This window comes from Triturus cristatus, chromosome 12 (genome assembly GCF_964204655.1).
Source record: "Triturus cristatus chromosome 12, aTriCri1.1, whole genome shotgun sequence".
Taxonomy (NCBI): domain Eukaryota; kingdom Metazoa; phylum Chordata; class Amphibia; order Caudata; family Salamandridae; genus Triturus; species Triturus cristatus.
Window position 1 is genome coordinate 142,165,592 of NC_140595.1, and position 18,433 is coordinate 142,184,024.

Here is an 18,433-nt window from a genome sequence, read left to right on the forward strand (position 1 = left end):
GATAAAATTATCGGCGCTTTTGCGGCCGTTTTCGGCCGAAAACCGGCGATAATTTTATCGCCTAATTACCAAGCTCACGCTAACGCGTGAAAACTTGTGTTAGCGTAGGAATTCCTAACGCCCAGCTTTGCATCTCTAATGAGATGCAAAGTGGGCGTTCCTGACCTGACATGACAGGAGAAATGTCGCTAAGCGACATTTCTCCTATCATCAAGCCCCACGCTATGAAGCATAGCGGCAAGAAAAGTGGCGATAACCCCTGTTATTGCTACTTTCCTTACGCCTGCTTCAGGACTGACTTAGCCACGATATCCTATGGAAGGTGGATATCATGGCTAAGTTTGTGAGTCCCTATCATCAAGCTAACGCCACATTGCGTGAGATTATCACTGGGTTTCCAGCGATAATCTCACGTTAGGCAGTTAGCGTGAGGATTTTTATCGCTTTTGAGATGAGCGTTGCTGATAGCGCGCTATCTCAGCGATAAAAATCCACACTAGCCGGAGATAATTATCCTAGCGCTAAGTGCGCTTAGCGATAATTATCGCAGGCTGTTGCTGATATGCCCCCAAGTTCCTTCTTCCCCCGCGCCATTTTGGTATTCCCTGTTGCACCATTTACAGAGGTACCTGCCTTCTCTCTTTCAAGTGAACCTAGCCTATTTCAAGTTGGCACTCGAAGGCGAGAACTCAGATTTTAATTAGCTCTGCAGAAATTGCTGCCTTCTAGTTTTGTCTCATCGTCCCTCTGAGTGCTCCCAAGAGAACGATCTATCCCTTATCTTACTCGCACTGTCTATAGTCCCAATTATCATCATGTGTACATTCTGTTATGTTGTTCTAGGTTAAGAAAATATATTAAAGTATTGAGATTTTGGGAGATAATCAGCATTATAGACTCAGTACTCAGTCAGCAAAGCTTGCCTGTCTGAAAAGAATTCTGTCATTTTTGCTTATTTTTGCTAACAAACATATTTCAAAATTCAAATGGGCTCAGATCTGAATTTTCTGTGACAATCATCCCACCCATCCACACACAAATCTTCCAATTAGTACAGAATTACTTTCACTTATAAAATAGCCAGACCTATTGCCTTTGCCAGTGCTTATTTAAATTGAAGCACCCAGCAGAAAGGTTGCAACAGGAAAGAGCCTAGGCACTGAGAATAACAGACGCAATAAAACTGAATCCCTTTTGCACCAACCCTTTTCCAAATAAAGTCCCTGGGATAACAAGTAACTTAAGACCTCATTTATATCATGGTTCGCCGTTCACTTAGGGGCATATCAGCAAGGTGAGGCGATAGAATTATTGGCGCTTTTGCGGCCGTTTTCGGCCAAAAAGCGGCGATAATTTTATCGCCTAATTAGCAAGGTCACGCTAACGCGTGAAACCTTGCATTAGCGCACTAATTCCTAACGCCCAGCATTGCATCTCTAATGAGTTGCAAAGTGGGCGTTCCTGACCTGACATGACAGGAGAAATGTCGCTAAGCGACATTTCTCCTATCATCAAGCCCCACGCTATGAAGCATAGCGGCAAGAAAAGTAGCGATAACCTCTGTTATCGCTACTTTCCTTATGCCTGCTTCAGGACTGACTTAGCCATGATATCCTATGGAAGGTGGATATCATGTCTAAGGTTGTGAGTCCCTATCTCACATTGCGTGAGGTTATCGCTGGGTTTCCAGCGATAATCTCACGTTAGGCAATTAGCGTGAGGATTTTTATGGCTTTTGAGATAAGCGTTGCAAATAGCACGCTATCTCAGCGATAAAAATTCGCGCTAGCCGGCGATAATTATCCTAGCGCTAAGTGCACTTAGCGATAATTATCGCCGGTTGTTGCTGATATGCCCCCAGATGTTTTATGTCAGAATATTACATGCAGAAATATCAACTGACATAAAAATTATGTTCTAAATATAATTTGCATAAATATCATCCCTTTGGGTGTGGATTGTCTATTAAGTCCAACAGGGAGGTATTTTTGTAAACTAAATTTAGGGCACAATATTCATGTCTGATAATATTCTGACATATATTCTACTGCCATACATGCCCTTGCCAACCAGGTTGGTGGAGGCCTGGGCCTCTGCCTCCCTAGCCAAGAGCCGCCCATCATAGTTTAATGTCTGCACTTGACTTGCAGGAATCTCACTGCCTACAGTGCAGCCATCAATGCCTCCCAGGCACTGTAGTCAGAGCAGTATGTGGAGTGAGCAGGTACCGAGCTTTTTTTTGGCCCCACCTGGCATACTTTTTCTTTTATTGAAGCAAACTTCTGGAGCAAGAGGTTGCATCAGTCAAACAAAACCTTAATGCCTTATTCACAGTGATTTAAATGGGCCGTTACTGCCCGGTGCTGAGCACCGGCACTTTTTTATTTTAAGAGAGAAAGTACCTGCACTTTTTCAGAAAACATAATACTTTTAATTGGACAGTACCAGCACTTCACAGAAACAAGCAGGGACTCGGGTACAGAGTACCTGCACTTCTATTTTTCCATTTCAAGCACTGCTTATTCACAGTAAGTTTTCTCCATGCTCGTCAGAGTCAATATTTGTTATCTGTGCCTGAGCCTTGTCTCGCCTCGCCAACGCCGGTATGAAAAATGTGTGTTGGTCACCCATCTTTTCATGCTGGCAAACATTGAAATCCCACAGTTCCTCCCACTCTAAATCGGGAAGTGCAAGGTTGATAGACAGGGCATGCGCCATCATCTGCAGATGCCCCCACCCACCAACCTCTAAATGAGGCCCTTGGAAACTACTTCAAAGAGGCAGAATGGAAGCATGAAAGGATGTGGAGTGCAAAAGCCAATTTAAAATTGATATTCCATGTGAAAGTTTATAAACTGCCTATAATATCGCTGATCTTTTACCCATTACTGCTAACAGTAGACGCGAGTTCTACATGACATTCTCAGGATGGTCATGCCCACCACACATGTTAGGTACAAGGTGTGTGGCAGTAATGAGCAGAAAGATTGTGTATAGCATGAGTGTTCATCTTTGGTCTATGGGGCAAGGGACCATGCCGTTTTTTAGGTCTCGTCGAGCTATTGCGTAGCAATCGCTATGCGAGACTCTAGTAAGAGGCTCCCAAAAGTGCTCCCAAAAGTGGATTGCATGGCGAGCACGCGCACAATCACGTGCATCGTGCCGCCATGCAATCCACTTTTGGGGAAGCGTTTCAGCCCACTGGCGCGTGCACTGGCGACGGGCGTGCGGTTACGCGCACAATGACGAGCAGAGGCGCCATATGGCTTTCCTCTCTCGTCATGGTGCTCGCACACCACTCGCCAGCCAGCCTGCTTTCACTTTTGCGGGTTTGTGTTTCTAAGTAGTTTCGTGTGATTTCCGCACCACTCGCGGGCTTACCTCCTGCTCCCCCTCTCTCTTCACGTGGCCACTCCCCTTCCTGTATGCGAGGCTCGCCGGGGCCGCGCTTGTTATTAAACCCGCCTCTACTGCTGGCTGCTTTTTCAACACAAGCATGTTTAAATACAACCACGAATTCCATACAGTGACTGTACCACATATCTGGATCCAAAAAGTGTTTCACGAACACAATTGCATCGTTTGCTAGCCGGAAAAGGACGGTCAACAAACGCTGGCGCCGTGCATGTAGTTTGCAGTTTATAGGGTTTCATATTATCCCTGCTTGCCTGACTCCGTCAAATACTCCTGCCTGACATATCCTTCCGCCTCTAGGCAAGCTCTTCCCAACACGCCTCGTCAATCAAGCAAGCAGCCCTGTAATAAAAGTGCACGAGGGACAAAACCAGAACTGCTTTCCGTTACCAGACGCTGTTCTCGGGACAACCATAACTTTTCCTGGCTGCTAACAAAACTGAGTGAAGAACAACGTGACTTCAACAACAAAGGCGGGGCCTAATTATGACCCCGCCCCACTGGATGCCGAACAGGACCCGCCTTTTCAGTCCCTCTCCTAGCGCTGCAACTTTCGCTCCTTGCAGCCGTCTTTCAACTTCGTTATATCGCGTGAGACAACTTAACATCGAGCTTTAGAGGCATGACGGCAGGGCTTTAAGTGGGATGAAAAAATGAGGGGAGTCTCTCTCAAAGGGGCGTGGCCAATGTAATTAAGGGCGTGGCTTAAAAACACAAACTAAAAGTCTGTGCTTATAATAGTGTGCCGCCCGACTTGTATTTTGCTGTTTCGATCATTGCATCTAGATATATAACTCAACAAGTAACATCGTACCTACAACAAGTCAGGACTATTGGCTTTGTCAATGGTTGTTAGTTGCATAAGATAAATAAACAGCAACTATGGCTCGTATATAATATTGAAAAAGCTTCCACCGAAACCCGGTGACACCAGGACAATGTTCCTGCCCCGAGTTTCAAAAAGACAAGGGAAAACCAGAGAGAAAATGACTCTTTAAAGGCATGAAGTAATGCCGTAACTTCTCCACTACTGAGTAGTGTGTGAGCAGGTGCGCATTCGATGTGCCTTCTGTCACTGCAGTCCGGGAAAAACGGAACGCCTGTGTCAGGGCACAAAACAGAGCCCAATAGAGACCCGTTTGGAGGCCCCCTTTAAAACAAGCATTGGCATAGCCAATAGGTCTCGCCTTTGGGACCTTATAAGTGTTTATCCATGCAACAGTTGCATAACTAAATACTTATAAGGTCCCAAAAGCGAGACCTATTGGCTATGCCAATGCTTGTTCAGGCTAGTCACACTGAATGCATTTACATACAATTTACACGAAAGTTAATCATTTACATAGTCAGTGGTGATGCAGAAAATCTGCCACATGTCTGGCCCTCTTGGACATTCTATAAATACTCTTGGTGTTTAAAGACTTGACAAGGACAGAACATAAAAGTGAAAGTTGAGAATGAACAAAGCGCCTACCGATCTCCAACACAGAGGAGTTGGACATTTCCAGAAAACACGTATAGTTGGAATATAAGTCAACCCCTTCCGTCTTTTCATAGATGGGGGTTCTCCTCGCCCCACCAAGGTCCTGCCGAAAGGAATGCCTCTCCGGTGTGTGTAGTCCATTCACCTTGATGTCCATTTTAACCCTGTCCTGATGGAATCCTTTCGAAAATGAATGACTGAGTGCCTGCTGGTCCTGTCCTTTAAGCCCCTGAGAGCCAGGGAAGACTTCCGCCTCGTTGGGAGAGAGACTTAGTCTGGTCCTAGACAGAAGGGCGTTAGAACATGCAGAATCACCCAAGATGTCTGCAGCGGATCCCATGTTGAACTGCCCACTGGTGAGACTGTCTGGGTACTCCGCATGCATCGCCTCCATGTTTTGCTGCTCCTGCTGCCGTCGATGCTTCTGCACCTCTGCATGCAAGCTGTCCCGCTGCTTCTTCGACATACGCCCGAACTTGACAGCTGAAATCAAAAACATTTTTTTATAGAAACATTTTCAGTAGTTACTCAATCAGTCGGTAGTATTAAAACAATGTTTCCTCAGTCTCACTACATCAATTGATTCGAGTTCAAACGTTGCAGATTGCGCTTTAGGAAGTAAAGAAAATATATTATTTAGTCCCAAGAATATTCCCGGTCAACACAGTAGCAACATATTTTTTCGGCATTCATTGTTCAATGTTCTTTAACCCCTTGCGTGCTCATGACGGAACCACTCCGTCATGAGCCACGGGCGGCGTGTGCTCATGACGGAGTGGTTCCGTCATGCTGCGGCCGCTCCTCCCACGCGGCACTGATTCCCCGCCTGTGCGGGTGAAATATAGAGTGGGCGGAGTCGTGACGGAAGCACTCTGTAATGAGCACAGCTCGCCTGTGACTCATGACGGAGTGGTTCCGTCACGAGCATGGCGGCGCCGCGCTCACCCCACACCCCCCCAGCGCCGCGGCAGAATTCGCACCGCGGCGAAGGGGTTAAAGGGCGGAAATGATCAGTACGTCGCTTTGAGAGAATTTACTGAACTAGCAACAGCGATCATAACTAATTGCGCTTAGCGTTACAATTGATGTTGATGTCATTTTCTCACCTACAGCTCTCCTCAGTTTTGGAACATAATTCTTTAGTTTACATTAGGACTCGGCGGAGTTCGCAAGACCCAAAAACTCTGACGAGTCGAGTTTCGCAAGCGGCGGAGTGCATTAGGTCGTGCCGTTGGTGCAGATTTTTAGCGCCGGTTGTTTGTCCCACGCAGGAAAATGTGCACGAACGGCACTATGCGCAGCAAAGAGGGTGCTGCTTCTTTCTGCCACTTGAGTAGATTTTCTACGAGAGTGGCAGCTTCCTCATTGCGAATGATTGGTTTTTCAATGCGAGCGGTCGCGACCATACGAGACCGCCTGTGCTGAGAAATCTCGCTGGGAGGTGATCTAGCCTTGGGTTTTCCTTGCTCGCCAACTTAACACGTGCTCGGCAGAGTGCGGAAAACTCTGCAAACTCTGCGAACGGAGCGGAGTTCACCGTCCAGGCCTAGTTTACATTGCTCATTACTGTTCAATGTTTACTAAATTAAGAAGCAGACACAGGCTTGCCCTTCACTGCAAGACCTGGGGGGCTTGATTGAGGGCGTAACACTATATTACAATGTATCATAGAGACCCAATCTAGCCATAGGTTCCCTTTATATGAATTTGTTTCATGACTCTCATCCTTGCCATAAATAAAATAAATCCCATTCTTTTCAGTCAGTAAGAACAGTCCAATATGGCATGTGTGGTCAGGGCCGGACTGGGAACCAAAACCGGCCCTGACAAAGTGCTCGGCCGGCCCCCCTCCCCCGGGGGGTGGGGGTGCGGCCGAGCTCTTTGCCAGGGCCGGTTTTCGGCCGATTTTGTTACAGGGCCGATTTTGCAGCTACGCTGCAAAAACGGCCCTGTAACAAAAACTGCCCCAGGGGCCCAAAACCGGCCCCCACTCGTGCGGCGCACCGGGGGATTGCCCGGTGCCCGCTGTGGTCAGTCCGGCCCTGTGTGTGGTTAGAAATGAAATCTTGTTGAATCTGATGAAATACGAAATTGGTATCACACTGAACAGCTCTATCTATATCCCTCCTCAGACAGGAAAGCCGGCTGTAGGTCTTCAATACTGGGCTGTGTAAGGCATTGGATTCACACGCCATTCTAAGCTATATAGTGGTCAATAAACATAGGAATCCCGCCTCTTGGTATTTAAATGAACTAAGAGAGGCCAAAATCAAGCTCCATTAATCTGAACAGAATTGGTGAAAAAACGACAGGACACATGCAAACATATAATTCCTTTGCGAATGTTAGTGGCTTGCAAATTGCAAGTCGCAAAAGGAAATGTACAAATGTGTCTCAGACACATTTAGCAAATCCCAATGAGGTCGGAAATTACCTGCCTCATTAATATTCATAAGGCAGGTTGCAATTTGCAATCTATTGGGAATGGGTAATTGCACAGGGATTGTGGCCTGCTGGGGACAGCAGACGCCCATGTCCGTGTTTGCTTTATCAATATAGCAACTTGTTTTAAAATGCAGCCCGTTTTCCTTAAAGAAAAAAAGGATGCATTTCTAAAATAAAAATGAAATGTTTCAGTTTCATTTTTTAAGAGCAGGCAGTGGTCCGTGGGACCACTGCCTGCTCTTAAAAACATTTTTGCTACAAATCACAAAGGGAAGGGGTCGTGTGGGGACCCCTTGCTGTCTGCAACTGACATACCACCATTTTGAAATTGGTAGTAACTATGATTGTGTTGCAACCGCATTTGCGGTCGCAAAACAATCTTATATCGCCCTGCGGCTCACTGTTATGAAAGGAGGCCCTTGGCACGCTTCCTCCTAAAAGCGACTCAAAAAAACTATTTTGCGAGTTGGGAACAGGTTACCCACTCGCAAAATAGGTTTAATACATGCTACAACCCTTTTTAGCTTCACAAACGTCCCAATTTCCCATTTGCCACCGCTATAAACAGTTGTAGATGTGGCCCGACATGACAGACTCCAAAGCACTGTATAAAACTTAAAGAGAGAATTATAAATAATTGCTCTTTAATGTTAAACAGGCCTTCTGATCTGAATTAATATCCTGCTCTTCCTTTTACTGCTTTCACTCCCTTTTTTAATAGGACATGACTGATTGTATTTTTTCTGTGAAATCAAAATATCTCCTAGAACACTGTCACACAATTGCTTTTGCCTACCCAAGGGAATAACTTCCATCCAATCAAGCTGCAGCCTGTGTAGGTAAGAGCAGTGGAACGGTGGGGACGGGTGGGGATTTCGACGGACGATGATGAGGGAAAATTGAATAAATGATTCATTTTCCCTTGTCATCGTACGTCGAAATCCACACCCCACCCGGCCCCATCGCTCACCGCTCTTACCTGCATGATCCTATCTCTTTATTACCAGTTGCTCATAAATTCTTAGAAGGACATGTACGTAAGGAAATTTGTTTGCACTTACATTATCATTGATTGGACAACTTGCTGGCGGGCTTCTGTCCAGCCCCAAGTACAAAATCGGTCCTCCTTTGCATTACTGATGTCCTTAGATTAGAACTGGACTCAGACTAATTCATTCCATTTGTTCTACAGTGGCAGAACGTAAGGCACCGATGGCTCGGCATGACGGTGGCTAAGCTCCTTTCATTCTGAGTGGGCTCAATCCATGACGTTTGCTTCTCACTCTGATCAAAAGCTCACTGCCAACTTTTGTTTGTCAGCCAATCTGCTTATTGCGTCTAAGTTAGCTAAGCGCAGAACTGACGGTCGCAGACTTGCCATTTGCCCTGACAAGCTCTGAAATTCCTAACCAGATGAGAAAAGACATCAGAAATCATCCTGATTTCAGATGTTCCCATGGCTCTTTCATAAGGCCCTGACTTTATACAAATAAATTACCATCTCGATGCATTAGCTAATTTAATTTCCCTTGCTCACTTCTTAAAGTGCCAATAGATTTGTGTGCACTTTATGAATTAAATTGACATAACATATGATGGGTGCTGCTTCTACAGCACGGAAAGGTTATCTTAAGCGCATGCACACTGTGCTGGAATATTCCGTCATGCTCACACATTCTGATTGGATATACTGTATCTTTAAATCAAATAAAAACGTCTAACTCAAAAAATTGTTGGAAGGGAAAAGACGTGTATTTGAAAATAACTAAACCTGCTTTAAAGTCGTTTTGGTGAAATAATAAATGTAGTTTTAAGAACTTCACAATTTATTCGGCCTCTATCATGCCAATGAAGAAAAAATGGTGACTAGTATGGCTGGTCTGAGAGGAATGTTTAGGACGTGATTTCAGGACGTTAATCTTACTCAGTAATTATGAGTCCATTCCTGTGAGCACCAAGAATCCGTGCATACAAGAGAATTGAGATGCCTTGAAACCGAGCTTCGAGGATGTCATTGAGACTGTGTTAAAAAGATGAGAGAGAGTGATAAACCGAGACTATGCGCTAGAAAGGTAGGTAAGAAAGTAGAAGCAAATAAGGAAGTAGAAGCAAGCACTGGTTGGGGTGATAGTAATTTAAAAAATAAAGGGGTTCAGAATAAAATGAGTGACATGCAATTGTTACTGCAATTTGAGCAGCAGGCTAATAGTCACAGATATTTTGCCAGGAGTGCAGAATGCTGCAGGTGTGGAAGCAGAGGGCATTTTGAGTGAGTATGTGATCAGAGTGAGTGAAAGGTGCAGTTCGTGGGAAAAGTGGAGAAAGGGATAGAGAAATTTGTCCTACAGCCAAAATGGCTGGAGTTATTGACACTAGGGGGCATATTAACAAGGGCCGGCGATAAATATCGCAAAGCGCGCTTAGCGCTTGCATATTTATCACCGGCTATCTCTGGAATTCATCGCCCGGTTTGCGCGTTATTAACAACGTGCATCACCGAGGCGATAAAAATTCCAGAGATAGTTGGGATATCGCCATTTTCCATGGTGGAAAACGGCGATATCCTAGATGATAGGGCCTGTGGTCTTAGCCACATAATCCACCCCCATGTTAAGTATGCCTTAGTCAGGAATTTAACAGACGTTAAATTCCTGCGTTAAGGCATACTTAACGCGATTTTAAAAATCGCTACCCTCCCTTGTTAATATCGCGAAGCTGCCTTCCCGATATTTTCCCAAGGGAGTCTTGTCAGGCACGCCTCCTTTGCATCTCATTAGCGATGCGATCGGAGGCGTGCTGCAAACGGGCGCTAAGTCAGCAAGACAGCGTGTCTTTGCTGATAAGGCGATGAAATTATCGCCACTTTTCGCCCAAAAACGGACGCAAAAGCGGCGATAATTTCATATCGCCGCCTTGTTAATATGTCCCAAGGTTGTCTAAGTGTGAGATTGGGCTTGACGGTTGAGGCATGGAGGTTCTTACAGATGCAGGCTATTTGCAACATCTTGAAAAATAAGTATGCTATCTACAGTGTATTTAGGAAGGATGACAAGGAAGAATAAGAACCTAATATTAGGATTGGTGACATCGACCGTGAAAAGAATATGAAAGCAAAATAAATGTTTCCAGAAGAGTTCACAGTAAAAATCGATTTATTTAAAAATGTGAGCACTAAATTGAACTAAAAGAGGGTGCCATACCCGTTGCCCACAACGTTAGACCTAAGTCTAATTTGATGAGAGAACCGTCGGGAAGAAACTTAAATGACTCAGGCGGAGCGAATTGTAAAATAAATTGAGTGGACTGTTTGGTTTAACCCAGTAGTTCTGGTGATCAAACCCACGGGGAGAACTGTGGAGCTGTGTTAACTTTTTAGAGATCTGAATGCTGACATATGGGTGGTTCATTATTCTGTACTAAATATTGCTGAAAAGATTACCACAGTGGGGGGATAACATTATTGAAAGAGTTTTAACTTTTTTTATCTGCCTATCAGTAGTGATTCTACACCTGGACTTTAGGCACCTGACATGCTTGGGTCACATTTCAATATTACAGCAATGGATTTGGCCTACTTTTAGCAGGAGTGGTGTTTCAGCACATTGTGAAATGGCCCTGAGGGTGTAGGTAATGTCTTATATTTCAAAGAAAGTTATTTAGATGTTTGGGTAAATGTAGAGGCGGAGGATGATTGTTTTGATTCAGATTTAGAAATAGTGAGGAAGAATGGGTTAACACCGAACAGGAGCAGATATCAGCTTTGCCTTTTTCTTGGTCAGACAGAGGTTACAAATCAAATCAATCCTAAGATAGTGGAGGCGATCCTTGAATGAAAGATCACTTAAAATCCTTGAGGTTATAAGAGTATTACTCTGTTTGTTTAACATTTAGGAATATTTTGAGAAAAGGAGTAATGTTTAATTAGTCAAATGTCGAAAGTGACAGTGGAGAGAGAATTAAAAAATATGTTGTGGTCTGTCTTTGGGAGGATTTGCTGTGAGCAAACATAATCTTAATAGATACAAATAAAAAGGGTTAGGATTTACTTTTCTCAGGCTGCGGGAGGTAAAATAAATGGATATGTTAGAATCCGGGTTCTCTGGTTGGCACAGGTAGGTACTTGTGACAAGCAGGGAACCTTTCCTCTAGTCAGGGTAAGGGGTTACACTCCCAAAATAACCCCTGCTCACCCTCTAGGTAGCTTGGCGCGAGCAGACAAGGCCTATCTCAGAGCATTATAGGTTAAGCATTTGTGAACACATACAGTAACCAAGTGACAACACTACAGATGGACACCACACAGGTTTTTATATTATAAATAAGGATTCTTTATATAGAGTTACCACAAGACCATTAAACGACAAAAATACACAATACTGTTACTTTAGATGGTAGAAGTTTGCTTAGTTCTCTTAAGTTCTTAAATGCGACACTTTAAGTCAATGTACCTTAGATGCGACACACAGGGCAACGAAAGTGTTGCAACGATGCTGAGGCGATGAAGTTTTCGGTGCAAAGAAATAAAGACGTGAAGATCTTCCAGATGCGCTACGCTTCTCTGATGTTGCGATAAGACTCGTCTCGATGCGTCGCTTGCAGCGGCGTCACCCCTTTACGCGATGCAACGACAGCGGCCTTGGCAGCGGCACTCTCCTCCGACGTTTGCGAGACGCTTCCGCTCGATGCGATGCTGCAGCGGTGTCACCCTTTTACGCGATGCGACGACAGCAGCTCCGACGGCGGCGCGCTTCTCCGTGGATGCGAGGCGCTTTTCTTGATGCGGTGCAATGCGACAACTATGATGGCTGCGATGGCGACACGCTTCTTCCTCGATGCGAGACTCTTCTCTTGATGCGGTGCAATGCGTCAGCTACGATGGCTGCGATGGCGACACGCTTCTTCGGCGTTGCAAGACACTTCCGGAATGATGCGAGACGCTTCCGCTCGATGCGATGCTGCAGTGGCGACACCCTTTGCGAGATGCGACGACAACAGCTCCGACGGCGGCACGCTTCTCCTTCTTGAGTCGCGCTTCCAGCTCCTTGCGACACGCAGTCCCTCAGAAGGCCCAACAACAGCAGCAGGCACTTCCAAAAGACTCTGGGGAGCTGGGGGGTGAAGTCCACTGGTCCTGGGACTTCGTTCAGGGGGCAAGCTCAGCACAAGCCCTTGGAGATCTTTTAAGCACAAGTTGAAATAAAGTTTTTGTAGTCTTTCCCCTCTCCTTTCAGCAGCATGGCAACCACTGCAGGCCAATCCCCCAGGTCAGGGACAGTACTCCTCCTTACAGCTTTCCCAGTTCCTTCTCCTCAGGCAGAGGTTCTTCTTGTCAAGCAGGATCTAATTTCTTGGGAGCAGGGTTCCAATACTTATACCCCTAATTCCTTTGTTCCTCTGGGGTAGAGGGGCCTTTGCCCAGTCCAAACCACTTCTTGAGCACTTTGTTGACATGACTCTGCCTTTCTATTCAGGGTGCAGGGCAGAGACATCAGCCGCTCCACAGGAGGTGGAGCCAGCATTGTGGTGGCAGAGCACAGCCCTATTCAGAGTCCAGGTGCACTCCTCCCACCCATCTGGATGTCAATCTCTCTATTCACCACCAGGCTACCTAGCCCTGCCCCTCTGGGTTTCCCCAGCCCTGTCACTCACACAAACCAGACAGGCAGATACACATCATAGCAGAGGCGGGCTGAAATGGTTAGGCAAGCAAATACCAACTTTCTAAAAGTGGTATTTGCAAACACAGAATATTAAAATAAACTTTACTAAAAGATGTATTTTATTATTCTGAGTTCAGGCATACTAAACTCGATTTTCTACCATGTTCCCTGGGTCTGTTAGGATCAAAGGATGTAACAATTCTAACAGCCCATTCTGGCCTATGGGAGCAGGTAGCCTTACAATAGCGAAAAACGAAAATGGCTGTAATTCACTATTAGGACATGCCACACACATCAGAGCTTGTCCTACCTTATGCTTACAATGCACCCTGCCCTTGGGCCTACCATGGGGGTGACTAATATGCAGTTAAGGGAAGGTTTAGGGACTGGGAAGTGGGTGCACTTGCCCAGTCAGCATGACAGTACCAGACTGCACGCAGGTTCTGCAATGGCAGACCTTAGACACATTTTACTAGGCCGCTTCTGTGGGTGGCACAACCAGTGCTGCAAGCCCACCAGCAGCATTTGTATTTACAAGCCCTGGGCACTCCTGGTGCACTTTACTGGGGTCTGACAGTAAACCAAATAAGCCAATCATGGAATCCAACCAACATATACATTTTAAATAGGGAGCACTTGCACTGTGGCACTGGTTGGCAGTGGCACAGTGCTCTGAGCAGCTAACACCAGCAAAACACATGAGGCACAGCGACAAAAAGTGGAAGGGAGACTCACGCCAAGGTGCCAGGTCTAACACGTGTCCCCTCCAGCTGAAAAGTGGGGAGAACTACCCTACCCCAGGGAGTTCCTCATCACTAAGGCGGAAAAATCTGGACAGACCGTCAGCATTGGCGTGATCTGTACCAGGGCGATGTTCCACCGTGAAATCCATACCCTGTAGGGAAATGGACCACCTCAACAGCTTTGGATTCTCACCCCTCATATGCATCAACCATCGGAGGGGCCTGTGGTCTGTCTGAACCCGGAAGTGAGACCCAAACAGGTAGGGTCTTAGCCTCTTCAGCGCCCAGACCACAGCAAATGCCTCACGCTCAATAGCACTCCATCTCTGTTCCCGTGGTAGTAACCTCCTGCTGATAAAGGCTACAGGTTGATCTAGGCCCTCTTCATTAATCTGTGAAAGAACAGCCCCCACACCATGCTCTGAAGCGTCTGTCTGAACGATAAACTCTTTGGAGAAGTTGGGAGCCAAAAGCACGGGCGCCGTGCACATAGCAGCTTTCAGGGCCTTAAAAGATTTCTGACAGATGTCAGTCCAAATCACATTCCTGGGCTGCTTCCTTGAAGTCAGCGCTGTCAAGGGGGCAACAATGTTGCCATACCCCTTGACAAACCTCCTGTAGTACCCGGTGAGACCTAGGAAGGCTCTCACCTCTGTCTGGGTTTTGGGCGACTCCCAATTCAAAATGGTTTCTATCTTGGGTTGAAGGGGTGCCACCTGGCCACTCCCAACTTGGTGCCCCAAGTACACCACTGAACCCTGCCCGATCTGGCACTTACTCGCCTTGATCATGAGGCCTGCCCTCCGCAGCGCCATCAACACTTCCCAGAGGTGGCGCAGGTGTTCCTCCCACGTGGAGCTGAACACTGCGATGTCATCCAGGTAGGCTGCACTGAACGAATCCAGCCCAACCAACACCTGGTTGACCAACCTCTGGAAGGTGGCAGGGGCATTCTTCATCCCAAAGGGCATAACCCGGAACTGGTAATGCCCATCAGGGGTGGAAAATGCTGACCTCTCTTTGGCCCCATCGGTCAAGGCGATCTGCCAATACCCAGACGGTAAATCAAACGTGCTGAGGTAGTTGGCAGCCCCTAGCCGATCTATGAGCTCATCAGCTCTGGGGATGAGGTGTGCGTCAGTCCTGGTGACCGAATTGAGTCCTCTGTAGTCCACACAGTACCGGAGTTCGGGTGTGGCTCCCGGCGCTGCAGCCTTTGGGACCAACACAACTGGGCTGGCCCAAGGACTGCTTGAGGACTCAATTACCCCAAGGGCAAACATCTTGGAGACCTCCTCCTTGATGCAGGCCCTTACCCTGTCAGTCACCCTGTAGGCCTTGTGCCGCACAGGTGTACTATCCCCAGTGTCCACATCATGGACACACCAATCAGTGACACCGGGAATCAGGGAAAACAGGTCAGAGAATTGTCCCAGTAACTGGCGACAATCGTTCTGTTGCTCAGGGGTCAGGGTGGAAGAGAGGATGACACCATCCACTGACCCATCTTGCTCCTTGGCCGACAGGAGGTCAGGAAGAGGCTCGGTCTCCTCCTCCATCCCAGCATCTGTCGCTAAGAGCATGCCCACTTGGGACCTCTCCAAGTGGGGCTTGAGGCGGTTGACATGAAGGACCCTCAAGGGGTTCCTTGGAGACCGCAAGTTCACCAAATAGGTGACAGGGCTCTTGCGCTCCACAACCTCAAAGGGACCGGTCCACTTATCCTGGAGCGCACAGGGCTCCACTGGGGCCAAGACCCATACCTTCTGTCCAGGCTGAAGCTCTACCAGAGTGGCATTCTGGTCGTACCACCGCGTCATCTCCTCCTAGCTGGCTTCCAGGTTTGCCTCAGCAAGTTCCCTGAAACGCCTAGTCTGGTTCCTGAAGGCCAGCATGTAGCTATATACATTCTGGGGTGTTTTCCTGGGAGATTGCTCCCAGCCTTCCTTGACCAGACTTAGAGGTCCTCTCACTGGGTGTCCGTACAGCAGCTCAAAGGGACTGAACCCTAGAGACTTCTGTGGCACCTCTCTGTAAGCGAAGAGAAGGCATGGTAAGAGGACGTCCCACTTACGCCTCATTGGTTCCTCAAGACCCATTATCATGCCTTTTAGGGTTCGGTTGAATCTCTCAACCAACCCGTTTCCTTGGGGGTGGTAAGGTGTGGTGAACTTGTAGGTTACACCACACTCTTGCCAAAGGGATTTCATATATTTAGATATGAAATTGGTACCTCGGTCAGACACCACCTCTAGAGGGAATCCCACTCGGGAGAAAATTCCCATCAGTGCACGTCCCACCACGGGGGCTGTCACTGTCCTCAGAGGGATGGCTTCCGGTAACCGGGTGGCATGGTCCACCAGGACCAGGAATAACCTATTGCCCATCGCTGTCCTGGGGTCCAGTGGCCCTACAATGTCAATCCCCACTCGCTGGAATGGGGTACCGACCACAGGGAATGGCTGGAGTGGAGCCTTCTGCTTCCTTCCACTCTTCCCACTTGCCTGGCAAGTCTGGCAGGTCCTGCAGTGAGTGTCTGAACTACTGCGCATTTGGGGCCAAAAGAAGTGGGTGACAAGCCTTTCAAAGGTCTTGTCCTACCCCAAATGTCCTGCTAATGGCACATCGTGAGCCAGCCCCAGTAGGAAGGCTCTGAAGCGCTGGGGTACCACCAGCACACGGGCTGACCCAGGCTCAGCAACCTTAGGCTCAGAATACAGGAGGACGTTCTCCCAGTAAATGAAATGTGTTCCAGACTGATCACCGTTGGCCTGGTCTGCAGTCTGCTGCCGCATATCCACGAGAGAAGGGCACTCTTTCTGCTCCCTGCAGAATTCCTCCCTGGAGGGTCCTCCTTCTTGCTGCCAATGGGTCAGCTCAGGCAGGTCCCCCAGTTCAGCTAGCTGTTCCCCTGTAGGTTCCAGGGCATCCCCCTCAAGGTCGTCTGCTTCCTCCTGGACCGTGGGAACTTCTGGGGCCGGTTTCCCGCGCCCCTGCCTCTTCTCCCTAAGGCCGGTTCCTGGGCCTCCCTCTCAGGCTCCAGGTCCTCTTGAGCACCTCTACTTGCTGTCATGGACCGTGTGGTGACACACGCCCAATCTGGCATACCCAACATCTCCAGATGAGCACTCTGCTCCACCTTAGCCCAAGGTGAGCTCTCCAGATCATTCCCTAACAGACAGTCTACAGGCATGGCGGGCCTCACAGCTACCTGAAGAGTACCAGAGACCCCCCCCCAACTCAAAGGGAACCTGAGCCACCGGGCAGTGACTCTCTGTGTTGTCGGCGGCAACAACCGGATAGAATGCTCCTGGGACAACCTGCTCCTGAGACACCAGGTGGCGCTTGACAGCCGTCACACTGTCTCCTGTGTCTCTGAGAGCTTCAACCCTATGTCCGTTTATGGTCACCCACTGCCTGTATTTTTTAGTGTTCTCAGGCAGCTGGGTTTTGGGGACCACTTCACGGTCTCCTAATGAGACCAGGGACATTTCTACTGAACCCCACCCACCTTGAACACCCATCTCTCCACCCAGGGCTACCCTAGCCTTCTGCCGGGGGTTGCACCAGGGGGTGCTGGTTTACCAAACTGGCGACACTTGGGATCATTGGCAAAATGACCCAGCTCACCACATCTGTAACAGGTTGGGGGCCCTCTTTGAACAGCGGTACCTGTCAGGGCCCCAGTCGGTTTCTGGGGTGGGGGAGGCTGAGAACCTTTCCCTTGGTTCCCTTGGGGATTACTTTGGGGCCTCCTCTGGAACTCCCTCTGTTTACCCTTGTCCCCCCGCTCTTCTGCTGGGGACCCTGCCCACCTTTGGCGGAGTCTCCCACGGGACCCTTGTGGACCCTGGTACTGACCCACCGGTCCGCCTCCTCAGCAAGCTTCCTAGGGTTAGTCAGCCTACTATCAATCAGGTGCTGGCGTAGCTCAGGAAAACAATTACTGGACAAGTGCTCCCATGCCATTAAATCAAGAAGCCCTTGAAAATTATCAACCTTGCTACCCTTCACCCAACCATCCAGTGCTCTGCAAAAAAAGTCACATACTCCACATATGTACTATTGGGAATCTTAGTGCAACCCCTGAACCTCTGTCTATACATTTCAGGGGTTAACCCATACCTAGCCATTAAAGCATCCTTCATATGGGGGGTAAGAGTTATGCGACTCTGAGGGCAAATCTAGCAGTGTGTCCCGCCCTTCACTCAAGAACCACCCCCACAACCCCGCTCCCCAATCCTTCTCAGGGACCCGGTGGGAGGACATGGCTACTTCGTAGGCTTTGAACCACTGCCCTATGTCATCATTTTTAAAAAATTCCTTCACTACATCTTTGGGTATGTACACTCTGGACTCTACCTGCACTGGGGGTGTGCTGCCACCAGATGGAGTGCTTCCCAAGCCCTGGGCTTTCAACTCCAGCTCCCTCATTTTCATCTCATGCTCCATTTGGCTTTTTCTCTCTTCCATTTCCAGCCTTTTTTGTTCCATTGCCAGTTGTCCATTTAGTTTGGCCATCTCTATTTCATGAGCTCTGGTTTCCTTCCTGTCTGCCAACTCCTCTGGAGATAAACTTTTACTAGAAACACTGCTACCTGCAGGGGAAGGGGATCTCCTTCCTCTTGGACCCACTGGCCCATCCAGCTGCTCATCTGCATTCTCATCATCAGTGGCATTCCTTGCTT

At 47.9% G+C, this 18,433-nt stretch overlaps 1 protein-coding gene across 1 annotated transcript in view; it reads right to left on the bottom strand.

Annotated features, from left to right (window-relative positions):
• The window catches only part of RORC (RAR related orphan receptor C), a 201,341-nt gene that overhangs the window by 40,237 nt on the left and 142,671 nt on the right, over positions 1-18,433 (bottom strand). The window contains exon 4 of the mRNA XM_085637933.1: positions 4,889-5,380. Within this exon, the coding sequence (XP_085494059.1) occupies positions 4,889-5,380 (492 nt within the window). The remainder of the gene's footprint in view (positions 1-4,888; positions 5,381-18,433) is intronic.